The sequence below is a fragment of the Rhincodon typus genome, chromosome 22, assembly GCF_021869965.1.
Source record: "Rhincodon typus isolate 14 chromosome 22, sRhiTyp1.1, whole genome shotgun sequence".
Taxonomy (NCBI): Eukaryota; Metazoa; Chordata; class Chondrichthyes; order Orectolobiformes; family Rhincodontidae; genus Rhincodon; species Rhincodon typus.
The window spans coordinates 28,225,079-28,252,048 of NC_063353.1; the positions used below are offsets into that span (position 1 = coordinate 28,225,079).

Here is a 26,970-nt window from a genome sequence, read left to right on the forward strand (position 1 = left end):
CATCAGCAACTCTTTTTCATTTACCACTTTATCAGCTTTCATTCTGAAGCTGTTTTAGTCACATTTGTTTTTTTTAAAAAATATTTTTGAGTACCTGCAATCATACAGCACCTTTAATATAACTAAAAAGTCCCAAGACTGTTCACGGATGCACTAACAGTGCCACAAAGACACACTTGGAAAGACAACTGAAAGCTTAGTCAAAGAGATGGGTCATAAGAACGGACTTGAAGAAGAGATGGAAAGTGCCAGCGCTTAAGCTAAATAGGTACAGCCAATAATGGATAGGCAATAGAAATTGGAAATGTCCACGATGCCAGAACCGAAGGAACACAAAGCACAAACGGGTCTGAACTGAAAGAGGCTAGAAACGGATAAGACCATTGTGCCATCTGAACTGAAGAGGGAAGAGGGAATCTTTCTTAATAGAGGTATTGTCAGCTTAGGAGTAAAAGTAGGTCACGGGCATATCATCTTGCAGTTTTCAGCTTCTTAAAATTCTATTGAGATTCTAGTAACATGTTATTTGCCTCTCTCTTTTGGCTAATATAGTAGCACATTCAATTCCTTCTACCATCTATATTTGCTTCAGTTAGTTCTACAAAACACCTTCACCTCTCCTACGTTAGTTTTTCCAACTTCTAAATCAAATATTGCTCAAATAACCCAATGCTGTCCACTAGAAATTGCTAATTATGTGGGAACGTCTATACAAAGAAAATATATGGCTAAAACATTATTGCCATAGCCAGATTTACGGCTAAACATTAATGTTGGAAAATCTTACGTCTGATACATGTTGGATATTGGTTCTTGGCTTATTCGATCAATTGGCTGTACTTCAAATTGCTTCATTTTGACTATGCTAGAAGTGAAACAAATCCAGATTTGTCAAAGATGCCAAAGTGGACAATTGCACATTTTCCCAAATTCTATTTGGCAAATCTTTGTGCAATTATCAATATTGTTTTGGAACCTCACATGCTCTTCACAAATTACATTCCTACTATGACAGAAAATATGATTTATACAGATTTTAATATCATTTGTTTAAGAACTGGGATTTGAGCTAGTGGTATTTGCGCTTTCATCTTTTTGTATGCCTGAACATGTTTAACGATTAACTTGCAAGTATTTCTGTAGCCACGGTGATTTGATTTTTAAAAAGTCACCTCCCCTTGATCAGTATATATATATATATCTTTTCTTTTTACTATTCTAATCTAGCGCCCCCTTCACACAAAGGTACTTGCCTCAATTATTCTTTATTACTTTTAACTAAATATTTATTTTCCAATACCGGATTTCTTAGTGACCTTATATTTATAACTTCTAGCTTTGGATTCTGGTTTCTCTGCATCTACCCCATCAGTTCTTTTCATCGTCTTAAAAACTTATAATCAGATCAGCCATCAGCTGTTATCTGTCTCATAGGGGGAAAAGGAATTCCAATCCTGATAGTGGCTAACGTCTGTAAATAAAAATGACATGACAAATTTAGTCATTGTAAATGAATACAAGTTTAATAATTCAGCCATTTGGTCCACTATATATGTGCTAGCTCTGTGAAAGAGCTCACCACATGGAAATATGCCCCTCTCTTCTCTTTCCCCACAGCCCTTTTGTCTTTTACATGAATTTACAGAAACTCCTGTTGAAAGTCACTTTTGATCTTACTTTTCCCAACCTTTCATCACTGTATCCCATATCACAATAACTGTGTAAAACACATGTTCCTCTGAATGTTTTCCAATTATCTAAAATCTGTGTTCACAGGTTATTGATCTTATCAGTTTTTCAATACTTACTCTCATCAAACTCCACAATTTGGCCTCTGGAATATAATGTGGACAAATGTAAACAAATGTAAGGTTGTTCATTTTGGCAGGAGGGAAAACCAATTTACTACCGAAAGGGAGATTTCATAATTCAGTGGTACTTAAGGATCCAAGTGTTCTAGTGCATAAATTATGAAGTGTGCAGGCACAAACAATTAGGAAGGTAAACAGAATTTTATTGAAGGTTTTACTGCAGCAGTACAAGGCACTGGTGAGACCTAATCCACAGTACTGAGTACCGAAAAATGATCTTCAAAGATCATTCAAGATCCTGAGGGGACTGAACAAGGTGATACCCAGAAAGATGTTTCCCTCGTAAGACAAAATTGAGGAAAATGGTTCTTTTTTCCCCTCTCTGAGGGTTGAGAGTTTAGAATTATCTTCTCCAGAAAGCATCCCCACTTCTTTCCTCACACCCCCATTTAAAAGGGGGTGCAAAGACCCAATGCTTTCAATACTTTTCTTCATCAGTTACATGTTCTCAGGTTTCATCACCCTAACAACACAGCAAGTCTATAATCATAGACGAAAGTTACGCCAAACAAACTACTTTTTTTGGTTCTACAGCAGCAAAGACAGCTGATTCACTGTGCTTTTGGCAGAAAAGCATTATGTGCAGCCCAATAAGACATTGCCAAATAAAACAGTAGTACCTAGAGGCCAACTACTCTCAATTATAATTAAGTTTACTGTAACCATTCTTGTGTTAAAACCAACAGAATATGTTAGTAAAAACCAGAAGAACTGTGGATGCTGTATATCAGGGACAAAAACAGAAACTTCCTGTGACCCTAAGGAAGGTTCACCAGACCCAAAACGTTAACTCTCATTTCTCTTAACAGATGCTGCCAGTCCTGCTGAGCTTTTCCAATAAATATGCTTGTATCTGTTTAGGACATTCAACATGTATTGTACTTTTATTTAAAGGCATCAGAATTGTCGTTTTAAATTTGGTCACTGGATGAGGTCAGCATCTAACGCTGAAGGAACAACACCTCATATTCTGCCTTGGGAGCCTACAGCCCAGTGGCTTCAACAAAGAATTCACCAGTTTCAAAATCTCCCTACCCCTGGCCTTTCACATGTCCAACCCTCCTTCCCATCCCTGCCTCTTTGAGCTATCCACCCCACCCCTTCCACTGACCTATCACCACTACCCACAACCTGCATCCACCTACCTTCGGCTAAGCCCATCTCTCCTCCATTTATTTCCGAACTCCCTTCCCCACCCCAGTCCTGATGAAGGGTCCCGACCTGCAATGTTGACTTTCCTGCTCCTCTGATGCTGCCTGGCCTGCTGCGTTCCTCCAGCTCTACACTGTATTGACTCTGACTCCTGCATCTGCAGTTCTTGCTATCGCCATCTAATGCCAATTCCTGATTGCCGTGAAGAAAGTGGAGGTGAGCTAACTTCTTCAACCACTTCAGATCTTGAGGTGTAGGCACACCCACTGTCGTTAGGAAGGCAGATCCAGGATTTTAACCCAGCAATAGTGAAGGAATGGCAACTCAGTTCTAAGTCAAGAAAGTGCATAATTGGAAGGGGAACTGAAGGTGTTCCCACACATTTGCTGCCATTGTCCCTTTAGGTAGTAGAGTTCAGGGATTTGGAAGGTACTGTCAAAGGGAGTTTGGCGAGTTACTGCAGTGCATCCTATAAATGATAAAATTTGGTCCTACTGCGCTTCAATGCTAAAGGCACTGAATGCCAAAGATGGTGGATCAGATGCTAAACAAACAAGTTGCATTGTACTGGCTGATGTCAAGCTTCTGGAGTGTTGGTGGAGCTGCACTGATCCAGGCAAGTAGATTTTTTGATCACAGTTCCCTCACCAGCCCTGCAGACCCAGTATTGCTGCAATATCCTTTGGAACTTGGCCAGCTCAGTCAATAATGGTGCTACCAAGCCACATTTAGTGATGGACATTGAAGTACCCCTGCCACAGTACATTCTATGTTCTATGTTCTTCCAAGTGGCATTCAACATGAGAGAGTACTGACTCATCGGTTGAAAGCATGGGGGGGGAGGGGGGTGAAAATGATAGGCAGTAATCAGCAAGTTTCCTTGTCCACATTTGAACTAAGACTTCATGGGGTCTGGAGTCAATACAGAGGAATCCCAAGTGAATCCTTCCCAACCCATAGCCCAAATGTGGTGGCACATCTGGTGGGTGTCTTGCTCATAGGAAAGTATGGTAATGAGTGTCTGCGGCAGTATCTGCATTCATGATTCCAAAGTACGATCATGTCAGATTACTACTTGACATGTCTTGGGGGCAGCTCTCCCAATTTCAAGATGTTAATGGGGGAACTGGCAGGGTCAACAGGACTGCTGCCATTTCTAGTGCTTATGTTGATGTTGATCAGCAGGTCCATACAGTTTAATGTTTTTAATTGGACTTCATAGTGGTTTAGCACAACTGAGTGCTTGCTTATCCATTCACAGCGCATTTAAGAGAAAACCACATTGCTGACTCACATGTAAGCCAGACCAAGTAAGGATGACAGATGTCAAAGCCTGATTTTTGAAAAAACAATTTAAAATGGCTACATAGTCATCATTAGGTTAGTTTTTAAATTCCAGATTTTTAAAAAAGAATTCAAATTTAACCATTTGCCATGGGGGGATTTGAAACCCCCTCAGAACATTAGTCTGGGATTCTCGATCACCGGTCCAGCAACCTTAGCACTCAGCCACCACCTTCCCTGAATTTAATATGTAAACATTTAATCTCAGTTTTAATAATTACTAATTGAAAAGTGACATGTTGTCAAAACTAATTGGGCAGAGGCAACTATCGTAAGGAACAAGATTTTAAAATGAGGAAAGAGAGAGTGAAGGGATATTAAAGTAACTTTACAACTACCAAAGTACAATAAAATGTCCAGGTAGCGTTCTACTTCAATAACCAAATCCACTTTACAATGTCAATTTAGAGATCCTTAACAATACGTTTCCAGACTTCGACATTTCCAGTACTGTATTAAGCTGGCGCAGATTTTCTCAAATCTGCTACCTGACTGGCGCCAAAAAAAAAATCATCTGGGAGCACTACATAGCACAGTAACTTCATTCAGGCATACCGTTTGCATTTGCTGTCAATAATACAAGCAGGAAAAAAAACGAGTCGGCCTCAAAAGTAACTTAATTTCAAAATGTAGCACTGTACCTTTCTGGAGTAACTTGACGTCGCCGTTTTCTTTCTTGGCCCCGTGTTTCTTCTCCTTCTCTTTGCTGCTGTTGTTGTACTTTTCCTTGGAAGGTTTATTTGATTTTGAGTGAATATAGAGCGAGGAGTAAACAGGGGGAAGGGGACGAGGGGCAGGTGAAGGCACTGTATATTTAGAACTCACACCAAGTTCAGAACAATTTTTGATAATGTTACTACTGTCCTTCTCCCGGTCTCTGTCCCTATCTTTCTCATCATTAGCCTTGCTCACCGGTAACAAACTAGTCGGCGACGGCGCGCCACGCACTTCCACTTTGGGTTTAGCGTAACCATCGAGCAATGGCTGCATCTTCCTTTTCTTGGCCACTGTCTTACGGTGATCTGAAGAATGCAAAGCCGGATTCACTTTGAGAATCTCGGTACTAGTTGTTGGAGGCAGCTCAGTCCGCTCCTCGCTATCATTTTTCTCCATCACGACACGTACATAACTCAACTGCGCCATTTTGAACCTTGGGCCAAAGAGAAATCTCTCTAAGCTGACGTTTGGAGGGGTATCAGAGCCAACCTAACAAGAACATCTAACCCGCTCATTGATTGGCCACATCACACATCAATCATACACCGGGATGGCTTCCGTTAACCTTTAAAACGGAAGTAGTAAGCCTGGGAAAGGGGCGAGGCTTCTTGTACGAGAAGTGATAAAATTGGTGGCTTCTAAGTACGGAGTAGGTATTATCAAGAAAGATGTGAAAATGTTTGTAAAATGTTACAAAAAAATTCAAAAAGCATCATTAGAATATTTTCAAATCAATTTTAAATATGCATATACATTGAAAGACTACAGCACATTACACAGATTTTTTTTAGAATGTGCAAGGGATTTAACGCCGAAAGGATTAATTCCAGTGTGACATCAGGAGACTGTCTCGCACGGGGGGCTGGAGCTGCAGTCGTTACCAACGGCCTGCGGATTTTACAGATGAAGTCTTAATGGGAACGACAGACTGCCCAAACTAGTCCCGTCATTTGAAGTGACTGATTCCCTTTACTCTCTTTTATCATCTCAGTTCGGATGTTTCGAAAGAACCAGAGGCCTTGTTTGTGCAATTCAGGCTTTCGTGTCAATCGCGGCTCGGCGGAAACCGCCCAGGTCCGAGTCCGGCTGCAGTGGTTTGAACAGTTAGTCCACACTGTCTACCGGAGAGTGTCGTACTTTTAAACCGCCGACCAGACCGCCCTCTCAACTATTTCATAACTATTACAGCACAGAGGCTGCATCCAAGATGTCTTGCTCATGCTTTTATTTTCTAACCAGCATCACTAAAAATAGATTATAACGTCCAGATATCATTTGTTTTGTACAAGTGAGAATCTTATGCAAACATGAAGACGGATACAAAGCTTATGCCCTGGTTAAAATGCAGCACATGTTTAAGGAAATTGGATAATAGCCCTAGATCACCTAGGCGACAGGGGCATCCTTTCCGCTAAGCGTGGAGCTTTTATTTGCCCTTTTCCGCCACCCCCCGAACCCAGGGCTCGATCTGGTCCAGGCCAACTATTTTCTCACTGTCTAATAATGCCAGACTCTTTGAACCTACAGAGAGTTTCTTGGGTGGAGGACAGTTTCTTTGTTTATAAAGCACCAGAACTAGGTTATTCCACTACCTGTGCCCTAATGAAGTATCTAAAGCTGTTCAGCTTTATTGACGAGCAAGGCTACTCAAATACAGGAACAAAAACAAAGTTACTGGAAAAGGGGAAGGGTCACCAGACCCAAAACGTTAACTGTTTTTTCCTTCCCAGATACTGCCAAACCTGCTGAGCTTTTCCAGCAACTTTGTTTTTGTTCCCGATTTACAGCATCTACAGTTCTTTCAGTTTTTATTTAGGATAAATATAGGGATCACAAAATTGTAAATATTTATGCTAATGGTGGGAGGCTACCTAACTTGTACTGTTTTTGCCAATCCTGCAAAAGGAGGCAAAAGTATAAATTGCAGAAAATAGCTGAAGCAGAGTTGGAGACTAGCACACAATGTTTGAAGAAATGAGTTAGTGATTCAAACAGACTCAATTTAACAAGTACTGAAAACTCCAATTACCAGTGGGGCTTATGTATTATAAGTGATGAAACCACAATGCTTCGATGCAAGTCTGATACTAACAAATTTATTGACACTAACTTCAGTTAAATCTAATACATATGCCAGTTAGATGGCAGTGGAGTAGAGCTTCTGAGACTAGGACTCATCTGCTCCTTTAGTTTGCTTTAAAGTTGCCCCCTCTCTCTTATTTTACTTGCCTCTCATGGAGGAGTTCAGTCACATCGACTGCATTGGCAGCAGTGAGTGGGCCCAGTACAGACTTGCAGCAGAAATGAGTTTGTAGAAGCCACCAGGAACCCATTGATTAGGTGATCACAGCACCGACAAGTTTGGGTTCCCAGCAGCATCTGCGTCCACTACAGACTTACGGAGCCGGTGGCAGATGCCCTGTACAAGACTTAATGGCAGCAGTTGCAGCAGCAAGGTGAGCCTAAAGCAAACTCATGGCAGGAGAGCCAAGTTTGAGCTGGTGAGGTACTTGGTGGCCTCTGCAGTGGCAAGGGTGTCTGTGGAGGTGAGATGGCACCAAAGAGCAGTGACTTGGTGAAAAGGATTTATGTCACCACAGCCATGGTGGAGTAATCAAGAAGGACCAAGTTGAACACTATTTCTCTGTCTTTATATTCTGTTTTGCTTTATTTTTCTGTGGTAAGATGGTGCTGGAGAGTCGTGACACTAGACCGTGCTCTTCACTATTTTGTAACAAAGTGCAAGTAATAATAAATAAATCAAATCAAACTCAAACATGGAGTTACATGAAAAAGCATAAAATGCTCCAAAGACTGTGTGGAGCTGAAAGAACACAACAGGCCAGGCAGCATCAGAGGAGCAGGAAAGTTGACGTTTTGAGTCAGGTTACCTTGTTCATTTTCTGAAGGGTCCTGATCCGAAACGTCAACTTTCCTGCTCCTCTGATGCTGCCTAGCCTGCTGTGTTCCTTTAGCTCCACACTGTCTGACTCCAGCATCTGCAGTTGTTGCTATCTCTTAAAATGCTCCCGTGTGTATTTAAAATAAATTGCAATTCTATAATCAGAAATGGAAATATTAATTTTTTTTCCTCAGCTTACAACTATCTATCTATCCTTGGTCCCCTAATGCTGACCTCTGGTCTTGACTTTCCCAATGCACCGCCAGTCAGTTGTCCACGTTCTACTTTCTATAAATTGGAGGTCATCCAAAAGTCTGCCTGTGCCTTTACTCACGCCAAGTCTCATTTGCCCATTACCCTACTGTTTGATTGACAGAAACTCCCAGTGCTTCTAAATTAAAGCACACATATTGGTTTTCAGATCCATGCAAAACTAATATCTCTAATCTCCTGTGCATTCCTGATTTAATTGTGCACTAATGGTGGCTATGCCTTCAGCAGCCTAGGCTTTGAACATTCCAGAATTTCCTTCGTATACCTATCCATCTCACTTTCACCGAGCTTTTATTCAACTGTCCTAATGTGACCTTACATGATTTGTTAACAGTTGCTTTGCAATGCTGTGAATTGCCTTGGGACTCGTTTCTAAAAAAAAAACAGCAATTTTGTAGTAGCATCAAAACTTTCAAAGCCTAAAAGCACATCTTCCTCAGCCAGACTCATCTCAATCCTGAGCCACAGCATGCATTTCCACAGCAGTGCTTTCTTTACAGTCAGTCATACAACATGGAAACAGACCTTTTGGTCCAACCAGTCCATGCGGACCATAATCCCAAACTAAACTAATCCTACCTGCTCCTGTCTTATATCTCTCAAAACCCTTCCTATTCATGTACCCATCCAAATCATCCACCACTTCCTCAGGAAGTTCATTCCACACATGAACCATCTTCTGTGTTAAAAAATTGCCCCTCATCTTTTAAAAGATTTCTCACCCCTTAAAAAATGCCCCCGAGTCTTGAAATTCCCTCATCCTAGGGAAAAGACACCTACCACTAATGCTATCTATACCCCTCATGATTTTATTAACCTTAAGGTTACCTCTCAGCCTCCTATGATCCAGTGAACAGAGTCCCAGCCTATCCCCAGCTTTTATAACTTAAACCTTCCATACCCAGCAACGTCCTGGTAAATCTCTGCTGAACCCTCTGTAGTATCACTGACAAGAATCAGTTGTTACTGTGCTGGAGGCCACCATTCGGCTCATGTCTGTACCAACTCTCCATATGAGCAATTCAGAGTTCTATTCTCCAACTTTCACCCCATAACCCTGCATATTCTTTTTTAGATAACAGTGTAACTCAGATTTGAACATTTCAGAGTCTCAGGAAGTCCATTCCAGAACTTAATCATGAAAAGGCATGGAAATTTGTTTTTCTCATTGCTTTTACTCTACTTTCTCCCCCCGCCGCCCCGCCAAATTACTTTAAATCCAGACCCACATGATTTTGAATACCTTGATCAAATCTTCCCAACCTTCTTTTCATCAAAGGACAGAACATCTCCAATGTATCTTCATAATTTAAGTTCCTTGCCTGCAGAACTATTCTTGTAATTTTTTTTTTTTTTAATAGTTTAGTCACTTTGCTTACACATCCTTCCTAAGTAGTGGCGCGTTACCAGCGTTGAGGCCGTTCTATATGTTTGTTGATTGAAGTGTGGGTGGAGAACTATGCCTCCAGGAACTCCCGTGCGTGTCTACTGTTTGGCTTGGGTTGTTAACTGGGACAAAGTAACCATAGTAGCCCAAGCCAAACAGACACACACAGGAATTCCTAGAGGCATGGTTCACCACCCACACTTCAAATCAACAAACATATAGAATTAGACCCCATATATAAACCCATACAGATCAAAACCGGAAATGACAGTACTCACCATAACGTCTGATCAAAAACAAGCCAGCTCGGCGAGCAAGTCAACAACCTCATCCGCAACCCGAGCTACAGATCTTTGCCAAAACTTTGAAGCAAGTGTTTTTGTACAAATTCAACAGAACCTTCTTATTGTTGTACTCTATATCCCTAATAATTCAGCCTAGAATACCATAAGCCTTATTAACCACTCAACTTGTCCTGCAAGTCCAATGAATGATTTCTACACTAACACCTAGGTCCCCGTGGTCCTTCATCCAAACGTTAGCATTATGGCTTTTATTTTGTATTGTTTCGATGTTCTGGCCAAAATAAATGATTTCATATTGAACTTCCTCTTTCATCTGTCCTGCTGATTCCATCAAATTGAATCTTGTCCTTTTTAAGTTCTTCACTGTTTAGTCATAGTCAGAAGTTAACAGCACAGAAAAAGACCATTTGGTTGTTGAGTCAGTGCCAGTCAGAACAACTACCCAACTATTCTAATCCCATTTACCAGCACTTGGTCCATTGCTTTGGCATCACAAGTGCATATCTCAATGCTATTTAAATGTTGTGGATGTCCACCTCTATTACCCTTGCAGGTAGAGTTCCAGATTTCCACCACTCTTCAGTGAAAGAAACTGTCCCCTTATCCCATCTAAACTTCCCATCCCTTGGTTGTTGATGCCTCCACCAAGAGAAAGAGTTTCTTCTTATCTACGCCTCTCAATGATATACATCACAATCATATCCCCTCCCGAAGTCTCCTCTGTTCCAAGGAAATTAACCCCAGTCTATCCAATCATCACAATTAAAACTCTCCCACTCAGGCAACATCCTGGTAAATCTCCTCCGCACCCTCTCCAGCACAATCACATCCTTCCAATAATGGGGATTCTGAACTGCATAATACTCTACCTGTGGCCTAACCAACATTTTATACATTTTCAGCATTACCTCCCTACTCTTGAAAAATTTTTAAGATAATCAAGGCAAGTATCCCTTGTGCCTTCTCAACACTATCTACTTGGTCCAGCTACCTTAAGTGGACATGCACACCAAGATCCCTCTGATCCTCAGTGCTTCCCAGAATCCTAACATTCATGTCTTCCATCACTTTGTTTGTTCTGCCCAAATGCATCAGCTCCAAGTTATCTAGATTGAATTCCATTTGTCACTGACAAGCCCATCTATATCCACCTGTAATCTAAGACTTTCCTTTTTATAACTCCAATTTTTGTACCATCCACAAACTTTCTGATCGAATGCATAATGCTTCTACATTTCATACTGCAAACTGAGATATGTAGTGTCCTATACTCATCATTGGTTCATTAGGAAAATTAGAAAGCATCACATCCATGATGCACTGCTATGATTCATCCTTGGTTCCCTCCTATTCACTTTAGAACCAGGATTGAGCTATTAAGACCAAAACCATCAGCTTTAGCTCAATTACCAACCCCTGTTTTCGGAAACTTGGCATCCCATGTTATTCCTATGTTCAGATTCCCAGATACACTTGATCAGTTAAGATTGCTTTATTTTGCTCCTGAAACAAGTTACCACCATCCCATCTCTTCCTGCCTGCACTCAAACCCCTCCTCCCCGCAAAACTCTTCTGCCCCCATCCTCTTTTTCTCATTGTACCCTCTCTTCTCCTATCTCTACCTCCTTCCCATACGTTTGAAGAGCTTGTGGATACCTTTTGATCAATAATCTCAAGGCCATCCACTCAGCTGCTTCTATTTCTTTCCCTTCTTTCACCGAGAAACCAATGTTGAACCATCAAGCTCCTCTTTTCCCAGCCCTAAACACACTTCTCTCTAGATACTACTCTTCTACCTCTCCTTGTGCCTGCTTTGAATACATCTCATCTATGGGACCCATCTACTTGATTCCATTTATATTAACATGCAAACCACCTAATTTCCCTCAAACACAGCAAATTGTTCTTCCTTTCTCAGTACAAGGAATTTTGAATAATTTTTGAAATACACCATTTTTAGTTTTCTGTCCAGTAAAGCCAAAGGAAAGCCATTTAGACAATGAGTTAAGCAAGCCAGCAACGGGTGATTTTAAAATGGTGAACTTCGACTTAAATTTAGATGAATGGTTATTTTAAAAAGCTTGACTAAAACTTCTTTGAAGACTTCTTTCAAACAAATACATAGCACTGCAATTTTGAACAATAAACTTTTGTTCACAGAATTACGTTTAACCTGAGAATTAGAATGTTTTAGGAATAAAAGATACATATTTCATAACCATTGTGATACAATCCAAGAAACATAATGCACTCAGCTTTATGCTTCACCTTATATATGTATTTGATTAATCAACAATTAATTCAATAAGGACTGACTTTAAACTCATTAGCTGTTATTGTGGAGAGTTTAAAGATTAATCTAAAGCCTTCTCTCACATTTTTAAGTGTAAACACAAAATGGCTGTAAAGAATGTATTTAAAATCAGATAAAAAGTTTATACAAATTACATTAAGATATGTTTGAAATCAGTTTAAAGGAAACATACTACTGTAATTTGTTCTATTATCAAGATTAGTTACACACAAAGGCCAAGATCAATTAGTCTATATTAAAATAATGTCAGCCAAAGGTGGCAAGACCCAATTAACATATGGAAAGGGAGGATCTTGAACCTACCCCAAGGGTTAAACCCCACCTCAAGAAACATCACTTGACTGAAGAACACTTGTTCAATTGATTAACTCACCAAAAATCAAACATCTGTTCGATTAGCTAAGTATATTCAAAACCTATTAATTAGACTGGCACAGAAATAAAACAATGACTAGTTGTGAATCATCTTGTGTTGCATCAAAAAAAATGCTCTAGTTTGTTCTTGACCCTTTGTATTCATTTTCTTGACAAAATGTAAATTGTACAAAATATTGTATGCCTCTTCCGGGGTTTTTTTTTTTTTAAAAACTTGTTCACAGGAATAGGGAGTTGCTGGCGAGGGCAGCATTTATTGCCTGCCCCCATCTGGGTGTTAAGAGTCAACCACATTGCTGTGGTTCTGAAGTCGCATGTAGTCCAGACCAGGTAAAGATGGCAGATTTCATTTCTTAAAGAACATCAGTGAACTAGTTTTTTTTTTAAACAATGACAATTCAAAGTGGTTACAGAGTTGCACATTAGGTCAGCTCTTTATTCCAGATTTTTATTGAATTCAAATTTCGCCATCTGCTGCAAGCTGGCAGTCAAACTCATGTCCCCAAAACATGATTTGTGGATTACTCGTCCAGCAACGTTACCACTATACCACTTCTTTTTATGATCTCCATGTTAGTAAACTAGTTCATGTTCAGTGACAAGTAATGAAAAATTTTCTTATTCAAACATAAGAAATGATTTTGTCCATTTCAATCTAAAAACACAAAAAAGCAAACTAGTTTGTTTTAAGACCTTTACTGACAGGTAATATTGTAAAATACAGGATTGTGAGACTGATAGTCCTCATATTCCCGATGCACGAAAGCACAAACAAAATGCTTACATGATGTTAACAGGATTGCATATTGTTCGAAGGCACTTACTAAATTCAAGGCCAAATGAACAAGAGATCAAAGTGGGATTGGTTATTAACAGCATATAATATAAAAATATCCTTTTGCTTATAATTTACAAAATGTATTATTACAATCTCAACCCCTGTTAAACTGCAATTTCCTGCTTATTTCCAGTAGTTAAGAACACCTGAAAGAATATTTTTCAATAATTTCAGGGCAAATAATTTACAAAAAAAATGGTACACAAGGTTTAGATCATGCACAGATTTCTTACATCTTCTGTTAATATTTAATACCTGCAACATTGTCAATTATATACCTACCTGCCCTGTACATATATAAAAAAAAGAGTAATGCACATAATAGTTTCTGAAAGTTAGCAGAGAATAGTTGTCCACAGACTACCTATTTATAGTTACTATATTACTATACAATCCTACAAGCAGTGTAACAAAATCCCCCAAAAAATAAGGCCTGTAATACTTTAAAAAAAGTCTTAATACTTTAACTGTGAAATAAGGCAGGTAAAAATGGTCCCAGCAAAGAGATATTTAGCACCGGAATCCACACCCTTGGAAGAAGGTTTATAGCAAGTTACAACAGATGTAAACTGTGTACCATTTTGAAACTGATAAGTCATCTAAATTGTTCTTGCTTTTTTTTTTGTTAGTAAAGATAGATAGTTTTTAGTGAGTGTGAATAATTTTTCTACTTTTCAGTCCTTTTGTGGCACTTGAAGGGAGACACTCCAGTATTACGGTCTATTTGAATATCTGCTCCATCATGTCCACTCAGGAGGAGGATCTCTTGGCCCTTTCGGTTTTGTATAACGATTATTGAATCCTGCAAATTAAAAGAAGGCAAACTTGCAATTTGTAAACTCAAGGCTTTAAAACAGACGTATTTGTTTACAGGGAGCAAAACACAATTATGCAACATGCACATATACAATAACATTCTATAGTACGAAAATAATTTTAATTCTGAGTAGAAGATGAAAGTTATCAATTTGATAACTTCCAAGATTAGGACCCCAATTGAGGATTCATTACATTTGACACACAACCGAACAGTTTCATGAACATGAAAGTAAGGACCTAGAAGTTCCATCATATCCACTTTCAGGCACGCAGGGTGAAAGGTGAACGCTGAATCCATCAAGTGATCAAATACAGAGATCATGTAACAGTGGAGCTGAATTTATAATCAGACAGGCATACGCACACTTCTTATTGACAAAACACTCGTTTGGGGTGGGTAGAAAAATAGGGATCTACAATTTGTCTTGAAAGGAAAATGGTTCCAAACAAAAGGGGACACTGCAAAAGCTGTGAATGAGGGCAATAGTTTTAAAATTGTATTTCAAAGGCCAAAAGTTCTCAGTCCAAAAATAAAGTCAACAATACTTGACTTTTTCTAAAAAAAAATAGATAAACTCTGTACTCACCACCTCACCAGGTCTGTCAATGTAACCACATGCAATTGACTTTTTACAAGCCACTTCAAGTTACAAGGGAAATGCACTGATGGGACTGATTCTTGTTAAACATGTCAGTACAGCAAAACTTTGCACAAAGATTTATGATTAAATTAATCTTGTGAAAATAGATATTCAAAACAAAAACTGCTCCAATACGCACTGCTGAACCAAACAAACCAACAAAGTTGTTCGTTCGATTGTTAACCAATATCAAAAACTGATTTCAAGAAATTGTAAAAGCATTACAATTCACTCCTGCAGCTGAACGCTAGTAGGGGATTGAGGGTAGTGGTGCAAGAGAATGATATAATGCTACATTTTGTTGGCAGTGTATTTATATGGACATCAAGGATTTGGACACAATGTTCTCTACAGTTAAATAGATTACCAACACTATTTTGAGTTCACACAAAAGAATGAACATGCAGGAGAAACATAAAAACAGCTCTGTAGGTAAACTACTGCAGGTCTATTTGCTACAGAAATGAGCATATCATTAGAAGAGACTACAAATTTTGAAAAGCTAAAGTGATTGTATGAAGTCACATTAAAATTTGGTAACCAATAAAAATAATTAACTTTTTGAAAGATTTAATAGAAAACAAAATTAGATGCAATAAGATAACTAATGTTTGTTTAAAAAAAAAGTAAAAGTTTACTCATAAGGTTTCTTTTGAAATTGAGAATACAAGTTCATGCAAAGGTATTTAAAAATGCTAAATAGTGAACTATTTCTGAAATGTGACCAAATTCCCATTCGTGAACATTTTTTCTATTTCATCATTTTTACTAACTATTCATAAATGCCTTGAATGGCTTTCTCATCACTGTCATTTATACTTTTTAAACACTGTCCTATAAATGATACCAAAACACTGGGTTAACTATCCATTTACTTCTGTAATACACAATTTTTAAGGTACTTTATAAGTGTATTTATGCACAATTATGGACATCATAATGGATTTATTTAGCCTGATTCTGCATTCTGTCGTCCCTGGCATTCAACCATCAAAATAATATTAAACATTACGAAAATAAAGAAAAACAAGTTTAAGCAAGGAAATGTAATAAAGTGGAATGAAAAGAAAGAAGAAAAATTACCAAGCTGATGCAAATGCAACAGCAAAGCAAAAGGCAGACTGTAACATAAGAACATAAGAACTAGGAGCAGGAGTAGGCCATCTGGCACCTCGAGCCTGCCCCACCATTTAATAAGATCATGGCTGATCTTTTTGAGACTCAGCTCCACTTACCCGCCCACTCACCATAACCTTTAATTCCTTCACTGTTCAAAAATTTATCTCACCTTGCCTTAAAAACATTGTGAGGTAGCATCAAACACTTCACTGGGCAGGGAATTCCACAGATTCACAACCCTTTGGGTGAAGAAATTCCTCCTGACCTCAGTCCTACATCTGCTTCCTTTTATGTTGAGGCGATGCCCTCTAGTCCTAGTTTCACCTGCTGGCGGAAACAACCTCCCTGCCTCCACCTTATCTATTCCCTTCGTAATCTTCTATGTTTCTATAAGATCTCCCCTCATTCTTCTGAATTCCAATGAGTATAATCCCAGTCTACTCAGTCTCTCCTCATAATCCAACCCTCTCAACTCTGGAATCAACTGAGTGAATCTCCTCTGCGCCCTCTCCAGTGCGAGTATATCCCTTCTCAAGTAAGGAGACCAAAACTGCACACAGTACACTCCAGGTGTGGCCTCACCAGGACCCTATACAGCTGCAGCATAGCCTCCCTGTTTGTAAACTCCATCCCTCGAGCAATGGCAGACAAAATTCCATTTGCCTTTTTAATCACCGGCTGCACCTGCAATTCCACCTTCAGCGATTCATGCACAAGGACACCCAAGTCCCTCTGCACAGCAGCATGCTGCAATTTTTTACCATTTAAAACATAGTCCATTTTGCTGTTATTCCTACCAAAACGGATGACCTCGCACTTATCAACATTGTACTCCATCTGCCAGACCTCTGCCCACTCACTTAGACTATCTATATCCCTCTGCAGACTTTGTCTTCTGCACACTTTGCTCTACCACTCACCTTAGTGTCAACTGCAAATTTTGACACACCACACTTAGTCCCCCAACTCCAAATCATCTATGTAAACTGTAAACAATTGCGGTCCCAACACTGATCCCTGAGGCACACCACTAGCCACTGACCGCCAACCAGAAAAACACCCATTTACCCCTACTCTTTGCTTTCTACTGGTCAACCAATCCTCTATCCATGCCAATACATTACCTGTCATACTGTGCAACTTTATCTGATGTAGCAGCCTTTGGTGTGGCACCTTGTCAAATGCTTTCTGGAAATCCAGATACACCACATCCACAGGTTCCCCATTGTCCACCACGCAAGTAATGTCCTCAAAGAATTCCACCAAATTAGTTAAACATGACCTACCCTTCATGAACCCATGCTGGGTGTTCCTAATGGGGCAATTTATATCCAGATGTCTCGCTATTTCTTCCTTAGTGATAGATTCAAGCATTTTCCCCACTATCGAAGGTAAGCTAACTGGCCTATAGTGACCTGTTTTTTGTCTACTTCCTTTTTTAAACAGTGGCATCACATTGGCTGTTTTCCAATCTGCGGGAACCACCCGAGTCCAGTGAATTTTGGTAAATAATTACTAGTGCATTTGCTATTTCCCCCATCACCTCTTTTAGTACCCTGGGATGCATTTCATCAGGGCCAGGAGACTTGTCTACCTTTAGCCCCATTAGCTTGCCCAGCACTGCCTCCTTAATGATAATGATAGTTTCTAGGTCCTCACCTGCTATAACTTTCTCGCCATCAGTTTTCGACATGTTATTTGTGTCTTCCACTGTGAAGACTGACACGAAATAACTGTTTAATGTCTCTGCTATTTCCCCATTCCCAGTTATCAAATTGGCCTTCTCATCCTCTGAAGGACCAATGTTTACCTTTACCACTCTTTTACGATTTACATATTTATAGAAACTTTTGCTGCCCGTTTTTATATTCTGAGCTAGTTTACTCTCAATCTATCTTACTTTTCTTTATAACTTTTTTTGTGGCTTTCTGTTGGCCTTTAAAGATGTCCCAGTCTACTAGTTTCCCATTACTCTTCGATTTTTTGTATGTGTTTTTGTTTCAATCTGATACTTTCCTTTATTTCCTTAGACATCCATGGCTGGCTCTCTCTTTTCCTACAGTTCTTCCTTATCACTGGAATATACTTCTGCTGAGCACTGTGAAAAATTGTTTTGAAAGTCCTCCACTGTTCCTCAATTGACCCACCATAAAGTTTTTGCTCCCATTCTACCTTAGCTAACTCCTTCCTCATTCCTCATTCCTTCATAGTCTCCTTTGTTTAAGCACAGGACATAGGTACTGGATTTAACCTTATCACGCTCCATCTGTATTTTAAATTCGACCATACTGTGATTGCTCCTTCTGAGAGGATCCCTAACTGTGAGATCATTAATTATTCCTGTCTCATTACACAGGACTAGATCTAGGGTAGTTTGTTGCTAGAAAAATTTTTTTTTGATGAGCTTGGATCTACAAATTCAAAGTATGACAAGTGAGAAATTCACACATTGCCATGAAATTGAATAGGTTAACATTTATTTGTATATGATTGAGTTCCTAAAGTGTTGCCACCTTACACGAACTACAGCAATTTATAGCAACAAGAGTCTTATTTGGCCGCAATTCTGAATTAAATTAAAAATCGGGGCAGGTGAAGGAAAGGGAGTTTGATTAAATTTTAATTTCAACAGCTATGTTCCTTTTTAAAACAAACATTAGAATCGGCTAGGCATGTCACAAAGGTTAACTTTTTTTTTCACAAGTGCTAAAAATGTTAAAATGTGGTTGGGAATGACTTGTATTTACTGAACCCAGACTGCAAAGGTATCTTGGATCAATGACTTCTTCAGTTTTCCGACATGCTAGGAGTTAATAAATTCTTCATAGCTGTTAGCTATAAAAGATTTATAGCTTAAGTATTGTTCAAAATCAATTAATACAGATGGGGGTGGGCAGCAAACAATGAAAATAACATGTTGAAAGGCTCTTTTTATAAAAAGGGTGAGGTTCTAATTTTTTAAAAAAAAAAATCAACTTTTAAAAAAAGCAACCATAACTAATACAGAAAAATAGAAGAGGCCTAGCCAATGACACCCATATCTGATGAACAACAGAAAAATGCATTCTATGCATTATTTTGCCTGAGCAACAACAGTTTAGCTTGCAGGATAAGAATTGTCTCTAAAGCTGAATTATTCTGATAAAAAGTTAGCCCATGATGCATCCTACAAAGTCAAAATTTTATTTTGCCTCCTGCTGAGGGGGCAAAAGTGAAGGGTGTCCAAAAATGGAAGTGTTAACATACTTTTGTCTTGGTGGTGAAATTTGGACAGCATCACCTGCTTCTGAATGTTTAAGGCTACAAAACAAATCTATCCTGTTGTACAAAAGCTATTTAGAGAATTCAGTACTGAAAATTTAGACTAACTTACTTTACTTTAAGGCTTTTATTCTCCAAGTCCAACCCCACTTTCAACTGAAGTGGCAAAATCGTTAAATGCTAGCTGCTTAAGCAAGATTATAAAGATCTTACTTTCATTTCTCTATTGCCTCTACCCAAAGTCACTCACCTCGAGACATTTTATAATGCAGTTTTGGGGCATTGACAATGAAGGTCCTTACCTGATTTTTGGAGACAGGATACAAGGATAGTTCTCAGCATGCTCATTTTCGAAAGGAAACCACTGTCTGATAAGAGGAGGTCACTTATGAAGTTTGGTTTAAGTCTAACATAGCACTTTCAATTTGAGGTGACAGTGTTAATAGGATACAAGCATGCTTGCATGCATGTATGCATGGTTTTCTGGGACATCCTTTGCAAAATAAACAGAAATGAAAGCCATGTTTTGCTAAAACAAACAGAAAAGGAATTAAAGTACCAAGATGCTTACAAAAAGACATGATCAGGAAACATGGAGTGTTCCCAGTATATTTGTACATGAAGACACTCAATTTGACTGTTATATTAATTAAAGTAGAAAAAGTTAGTAAGGGGAGAAGTACAAGGCAAGCTAGAAAGTTACATATATGCACGTGTGTGTGTATGTCTTAGCAGATTCCAAGCACGACAATTTGTGATCTACCACTTGATATATAGTTCTTCTATCGTTAGGAACTAGAGACAATCTACATATCATGTAGATCTCTGAAAATTTGATTTTAAATTTAAAATGTTGAACATGCTTAACAATTTCATTAGAGATAACAAGGTGTAGAGCTGGATGAACACAGCAGGCCAAGCAGCATCATAGGAGCAGGAAGGCTGACGTTTCGGGCCTAGACCCTTCATCAGAAGTGGGGGAGGGGAAGGGGGTTCTGAAATAAATAGGGAGAGAGGGGGAGGCAGATAGAAGATGGATAGAGGAGAAGATAGGTGGAGAGGAAACAGACAGGTCAAAGAGGCGGGGATGGAGCCAGTAAAGGAGAGTGTAGGTGGGGAGGCAGGGAGGAGATAGGTCAGTCCAGGGAGGACAGACAGGTCATGGGGGCGGGATGAAGTTAGGAGGTAGGAAATGGGGGTGCGGCTTGAGGTGGGAGGAGGGGATAGGTGGGAGGAAGAACAGGTTAGGGAGGCGTGGACAAGCTGGGCTGGTTTTGGGAGGCGGTAGGGGGAGGGGAGATTTTGAAGCTTGTGAAATCCACATTGATACCATTGGGCTGCAGGGTCCCCAAGCAGAATATGAGTTGCTGTTCCTGCAACCTTCGGGTGGTATCGTTGTGGCACTGCAGGAGGCCCAGGATGGGCATGTCGTCTGAGGAATGGGAGGGGGAGTTGAAATGGTTCGCGACTGGGAGGTGCAGTTGTTTGTTGCGAACCGAGCGTAGGTGTTCTGCAAAGCGGTCCCCAAGCCTCCGCTTGGTTTCCCCGATGTAGAGGAGGCCACAATGGGTACAGCGGATGCAGTATACCAGATTAGCAGATGTGCAGGTGAACATCTGCTTGACGTGGAAAGTCTTCTTGGGGCCTGGGATGGGGGTGAGGGAGGTGGTGTGGGGGCAGGTGTAGCACTTCTTGTGGTTGCAGGGAAAAGTGCCGGGTGTGGTGGGGCTGGAGGGGAGTGTGGAGGGGAGGGGATTGTGGAGCGGACAAGGGAGTCACGGAGAGAGTGGTCACTCCGGAAAGCAGATAAAGGGTGGGGAGGGAAACATGTCTTTGGTGGTGGGGTCGGATTGCAGATGGCGAAAGTGTCGGAGGATGATACGTTGGATCCTGAGGTTGGTGGGGTGGTACGGGAGGACGAGGGGGATTCTTTTTTGGTTGTTATTGTGGGGATGGGGTGTGAGGGATGAGTTGCAGGAAATGCGGGAGACACGGTGAAGGGCGTTCTCGACCACTGAGGCAGAGGAGGGGGAAGTTGTGGTCCTTGAAAAACGAGGACAACTGAGATGTACGGGAGTGGAATGCCTCATCCTGGGAGCAGATGCGGCGGAGGCGAAGGAATTGGGAATAGGGGATGGCATTTTTGCAGGAAGGTGGGTGAGAGGTGGTGTATTCTAGGTATCTGTGGGAGTCGGTGTGCTTGAAATGGATATTGGTTTCTAGGTGGTTGCTGGAGATGGAGACAGAGAGGTCCAGGAAGGAGAGAGAGGTATTAGAGATGGTCCAGGTGAACTTAAGACTGGGGTGGAAGCCGTTGGTGAAGTGGATGAACTGTTCGAGCTCCTCGTGGGAGCATGAGGCGGCGCCGATACAGTCATCAATGTAACGGAGGAAGAGGTGGGGTTTAGGGCCGGTGTAGGTACGGAAGAGGGATTGTTCCACGTAACGTACAAAGAGGCAGGCATAGCTTGGGCCCATGCGGGTACCCATGGCCAACCCCTTTATCTGTAGGAAGTGGGAGGAATTGAAAGAGAAGTTGTTGAGGGCGAGGGTGACGACGAGTTTGGCTAAGTTTTCATTACTGTATTTTCTAAGTAAAATACTACAAGTTCAGTCAATACAAGTCTCACTGACAGTAAGACCCAACATCCTGTCAGCACAAATAAACATTATCCAATATACTTAAGCAATAGCGTGGTGCTTTATTTGTCTCCACTACAAGTCTATCTGGAGTGAAATCAGTTTCTACTATCGGTGTGGTTCAGAAACTCACGAATGAGATTTGAACTACTCTAAAATCAAAGTGCATGAAGCGAGCAACTTTTACAGATAGCAGAGGGGAAAAAAAAAACACACAAAAAGAAAGTGCTTGGCATGTTGATCGACAACAACCATCTTTCCGTTTTAATGGCACCATAATAACAATACAAACTAATAATTCAGCTTTCAATATGACTAATTTTTGCAAGGAAACCCCATGTTTAATGGCAACACAATGAGGAAGTTTAATCAGTTACAATTTAGCTTGAAAAATTAGCTACAAAAATGTACATGAGCATGTGCTATATTAAGTAGTGTCTTTTGAATTAAAACTCCACATGCAAATTAGGATTTGCTATAATCCACTTAACGGTTAAAGAAGATTTAAGACAACTTTCCCTTTTAAAAACAGAATGCCAAAATCATCTATTAAGAGTTGACAGTTGGCCTCAGTAAGTTCTAACATCCAAAAACAAGGTCTAAAGTTAATTTACACCAACAATTTTGGGGGAAGAGTCAAGAATATAATCTTTACAACATCTTTTAACTATCTAAATGTCTGAGGAAGAGCTAGTTCTTGACCTTCTTAACTGTGCTTGGATTTTCAATCCATCAGTCTTCTCCAGACTGAGTACAAAGGCAGATATAACACAGTAAATCTCAGGGGTCTGAAACAATGATGGACTTGATCAAGCAGATTAGAATGTGTTTAACAGCCAGGAAAGACTCACACCAAGATATATGCTGTTAACAAGATGTCGCTAAGCAGCCCAACTGATGCACGTTGAATGCGCTGTTTGTCCAAACTTTGCGCTTTTCTGATTCTAAGAGCAGCGGATCAATAACGTATTGTGTATGTTCACATACACAATAGCTTTCACTTAAAAATTGAATTAAAAAAATCAAACAGTACTTTGTATTCAAAAAGCCAAATCACTTTTCATTCGCACTATAGTTTCTTCATTATCGAAGTAGTAAGGCACTCTCTGTCTGAATCAGCTATAAAAAATTATTTACATCCTTTGACTCACTTAGCATTACTGTGTTAATCTATCAGACATTTCCATGTTGTAGTTGGATTGATTTGCATTTAAGGATGGAGAAAATGGGAAGAATGTTATATCTTAAGCCATATACCAGGTCTATCATGTAGAAATCTCCTTTCCAACTTATGATATTATTTTACTCTTGACCCAGTACTCCTGGAATCAGACAAAATTTGCATTACTCATTTTACATCTTTAATGCACTCCAAAGGCATAAATAATCCAGAACAGCCTTGTACACAAACAGATCAAAATGGCACAAAGCACAGATTAATTTCCTGGTGATTCTACTTCCACCATTGCGGATAACAGCAAACCCTAATTCTACATACACATTTAACAAATAAACAAAAGTATGGCTTGGAGGAAGGGGGTGTGGAGAAAAGGAGGAGTTGGTGATCAACATGGTTAGTATTGGTAGTGAAACATCTTACAGTTCCTTTCATAGTGACAACATTAAATACGCCAGTCAAAATTATAAAAAGTTGCATGCAGTATAAAGAACTATTCCAATATCATTTCCTTCCACATTAGTCTAAGCAAGCAAAGGAAAATCAAATCAATAGAATTGCAATCTGAGCATATTGAACAAACTGAGTTGTTTCATGTTGTAAATTAGTATTACTTGCAACTGGATTGAGACTGTGCAAACTCACTTTAACCTTGTAGCCAGAGATCCATCAGTCTGGCAATTCCATAAGATGAAGGCACAATGTTGAAATTCACTATGCCAATCAATTCTCAGTTGCGTATGTTTTACACATTTACAGATCAAATTACTTTCAAATGGCTGTGAAACTTAAAAACATTATAGTTGGTTAAGAATGTGATATATTTAAAGTTGTAACAAATGTTTAGACAGGTTTTTAATTTCTACTAAGTAATTAAGTTTAAAAATTTCAACTTACTTTTAGACAAGTTGCTAAGTCGTAAAGAGTCTTTCATTAACTTAATTTCTGGCAGAAATGCACTGGAGTGCTATGATAGTCCAATAATATTAAGCAACAATGTGTTAAACAAGGGGTGGTTAATTGTGGGTTTAGGTCTATGATTTCTTAGAGTAGGTCCTCACCTTAGCTGGACGGGCATAGAAAAAGGCATTATTTTTCCCTCTGTGCAGGAAAGAAAGAGGCCCAGTTCCTACAACCCAACTTGTCCAACTCCAGTCTACTACTGAAGAGATGACATTCTGGAAGCTGCTCATGTAACTGCCCTAACAAGGACGGTGACTAATTCAAACTTACTAAGGCAAAAAGTAACCATTTCTCAAATAGTTCCAGAATAATATCTTTGTACATGATCATTTTGTTTGGGGGTTGGGGGAGGGGTGGTTGCAAGCAGGGACATGCTTAAATTAACAGCCAACGCAAGATAAATAAAGTCTCAACATTGCAGGTACAAATTTAATGAATTTACAACTTATATGATTACTCAATCCAAGTTTAGAGGGGCAGCAAATAAAAATTACACACTCACCTAAATCTGAACCACGTTCTCTTTGTTTTGTATTTGTTTCCGAGGTTTGGTCTACCTCACCCTTTGCTGTAGTAACTAATTCTGAATCAGCTAATAGCCTCCCACTATCCTGTGTTTCAGGTTTATCTGAAAGAAAATGTGTGGATAATGAAATAAATCCAATTATTAATTTCTCACACAAAAATCAAATCTCAAGTTCAAAATGGGTGCAGTTGATAAAGTACTTCAAACAACAGTACAGTAGTATACAATTTACCGAAAAACCTTCCATTGAGGTTCACAACCAATCTATATAACACTTATGAATATGAACAAGAACTGCATCCAAAGTTACAGTAACTTCCGGATCTCTAGCATTATGTTGAGGACGGCCGAAGAACAAATTTGTCGCAGTAAAATTATTAATTTTAAAATCTTACAAAGCATAGTTACTACTGATACCTTCTCTAACGTGGTATAGTACTGATCTGATTGGCAGAGGTCTGTCAGTGGGAAGTGCTGGAAGTTACTTCAATGTAGTGCTGCCAATTCCCAAGGTTAAATTTACGTGTAAAGGAGACTAACCTTCATTGGTTAACTTTGCTATCTTTATTTCTATCAACATCTCTTTCCACTCTCAACATTTCTCTCATCACACCAATAGTTCAAACACTCCCATTTCTAACTTTTTGGCCCAGATCCATTTGATTCTCTTTTGTTGCATCTCAGCTTTCTATTTAGCATTTGTTCTCCAGGTGGCAGAGAAAGTTGCATTATGACATTTCTTGGATAGGAAATGTATTTGAATCTTTAATCTGTGCAAACTTAATTTTATTTTGTAGCTGGCATTAAAGTGAAATCTGGAGTTTAGATTCTGTTGTTGTGTGATTTGAGCAAGTTTATTTTCAAGGGCTCCACTGGTGCAGCTGCCTTTAAAAGAAACAGCAAAAATTAATTCAAAGGAAAGTGATGTTTAGCCCTTCTGTCTAAACAAAGCAACAGATTACGATTGGTGAGCATTTCTAGTCTTGTAAGTAAAAGCAAGGTCTTCAATTTGTGTTTACATCTATCGTCTTTTCTCCTCTCTTATAAATTGCTCAATAGGTAGAAAACCAATATCATTTTCTTTTGAACCTTACAAGTGAAGTGTATTCAAATGTAAAAAGCATAGATAAAGTGATTAATTAATATTTTAAACAAAATATCATGTGGAGATGCTGGTGTTGGACTGGTGGACAAGGTCAGAAATCATAACACCAGCTTATAGTCCAACAGGTTTATTTGAAATCACAAGCTTTTGGAGCCTCGCTCCTTCTTCAGGTGAATGAGGAGCAAGGCTCCGAAGGCTTGTGTTTTCAAATAAACCTGTTGGACTACAACCTCATGTCGTGTGATTTCTGACCTTAATTAAAATATGACAGAGATGGTAAGCCATGTGATGCACTGCAGTTGCAGTATCTGCAATGACGAACAAAGTGATCCCCAGTGAACACATCAATAACAAGCATTAGCAACTCAAGCAACTTTGGATCAGAGTCAACGAGGTGAAGTCTGAAGTGCAGACATTTGCACCACGTCAAGATGGGGACATTTAGGTAATACAAACATAGTCAAATAACCAAGGATAGGACAGTGTGATTGCAGGAAGGCAAGTATGGGGTCAAACAGGCAGCTCTCAAGGAGCACACGTCTCCGTAACCATCCCAACAGTTGTGGGGACGACAGGGAGGATCAGCAAACACGTCATGTCACTGTGGTGACATTGAGGTGGTGGAATGTGCCATTCAGGTGGTGGAAGGAGATGGGAATTGTTAGTGACAGGGGACGGTACAGTTAGGGGGCTAGATATTGTTCTTTACAGCTATGAACATGTGTCTCGAAGGCTATGTTGTCTACCTGGCGCTGGATTTAAGGACATCTTCTTGGGGCTGGAGTGGAACTTTTGAGCTGGAGAGGGGGATCCAGGTGTCATCATTCACACTGGTGCAAAGACATTGATAGGACTAAAAATGAGGTTCTGCTGAAAGATTTTAAACATTCAGGAGCCAAAAAGCTAAACAACCAAGTTAGTAATCTCAGAATTACTGCCTGTGCCACATACAAACTGATGTGGGTTAAATGAACTCAAAGAATTAAACATATAGCTCAAAGATTTTTGTAGGAAGAATGGGTTGCTTTTCATGGTGCGCTGGCACAGTTTGGGGTAGAAAGGAACCGTACCAATGGGACAGGCTTCACTCATATCATGTTGGAACTAGTATCCTGGTGAATTGAATAAGTAGAACTGTATAGAGGGCTATAAATTAAATATGTGTGCGTGCAATTGTCCGAGTGCATGGGTGGGGATGGTGGACAGTATGAGTGGAGGAGGGCAGATGTGTGTGAGTGGGG

At 39.7% G+C, this 26,970-nt stretch overlaps 3 protein-coding genes across 3 annotated transcripts in view; all 3 read right to left on the reverse strand.

Moving 5' to 3' along the window:
* The window catches only part of LOC109925135 (lysine-specific demethylase RSBN1L), a 56,118-nt gene extending 50,511 nt beyond the window's left edge, over positions 1 to 5,607 (reverse strand). The window contains exon 1 of the mRNA XM_020525142.2: positions 5,009 to 5,607. Within this exon, the coding sequence (XP_020380731.2) occupies positions 5,009 to 5,510 (502 nt within the window). The 5' untranslated portion in view covers positions 5,511 to 5,607. The remainder of the gene's footprint in view (positions 1 to 5,008) is intronic.
* Positions 1 to 26,970, reverse strand: part of LOC109913613 (guanine nucleotide-binding protein G(i) subunit alpha-1) — a 1,176,207-nt gene that overhangs the window by 1,095,675 nt on the left and 53,562 nt on the right. The window lies entirely within an intron of this gene.
* The window catches only part of LOC125485731 (tyrosine-protein phosphatase non-receptor type 12-like), a 37,816-nt gene continuing 24,166 nt past the window's right edge, over positions 13,321 to 26,970 (reverse strand). The window contains exons 6-8 of the mRNA XM_048609961.1: positions 24,601 to 24,726; positions 19,621 to 19,686; positions 13,321 to 14,280 (exon numbers count right to left, since the gene is read on the reverse strand). Of these exons, the coding sequence (XP_048465918.1) occupies positions 14,219 to 14,280; positions 19,621 to 19,686; positions 24,601 to 24,726 (254 nt within the window). The 3' untranslated portion in view covers positions 13,321 to 14,218. The remainder of the gene's footprint in view (positions 14,281 to 19,620; positions 19,687 to 24,600; positions 24,727 to 26,970) is intronic.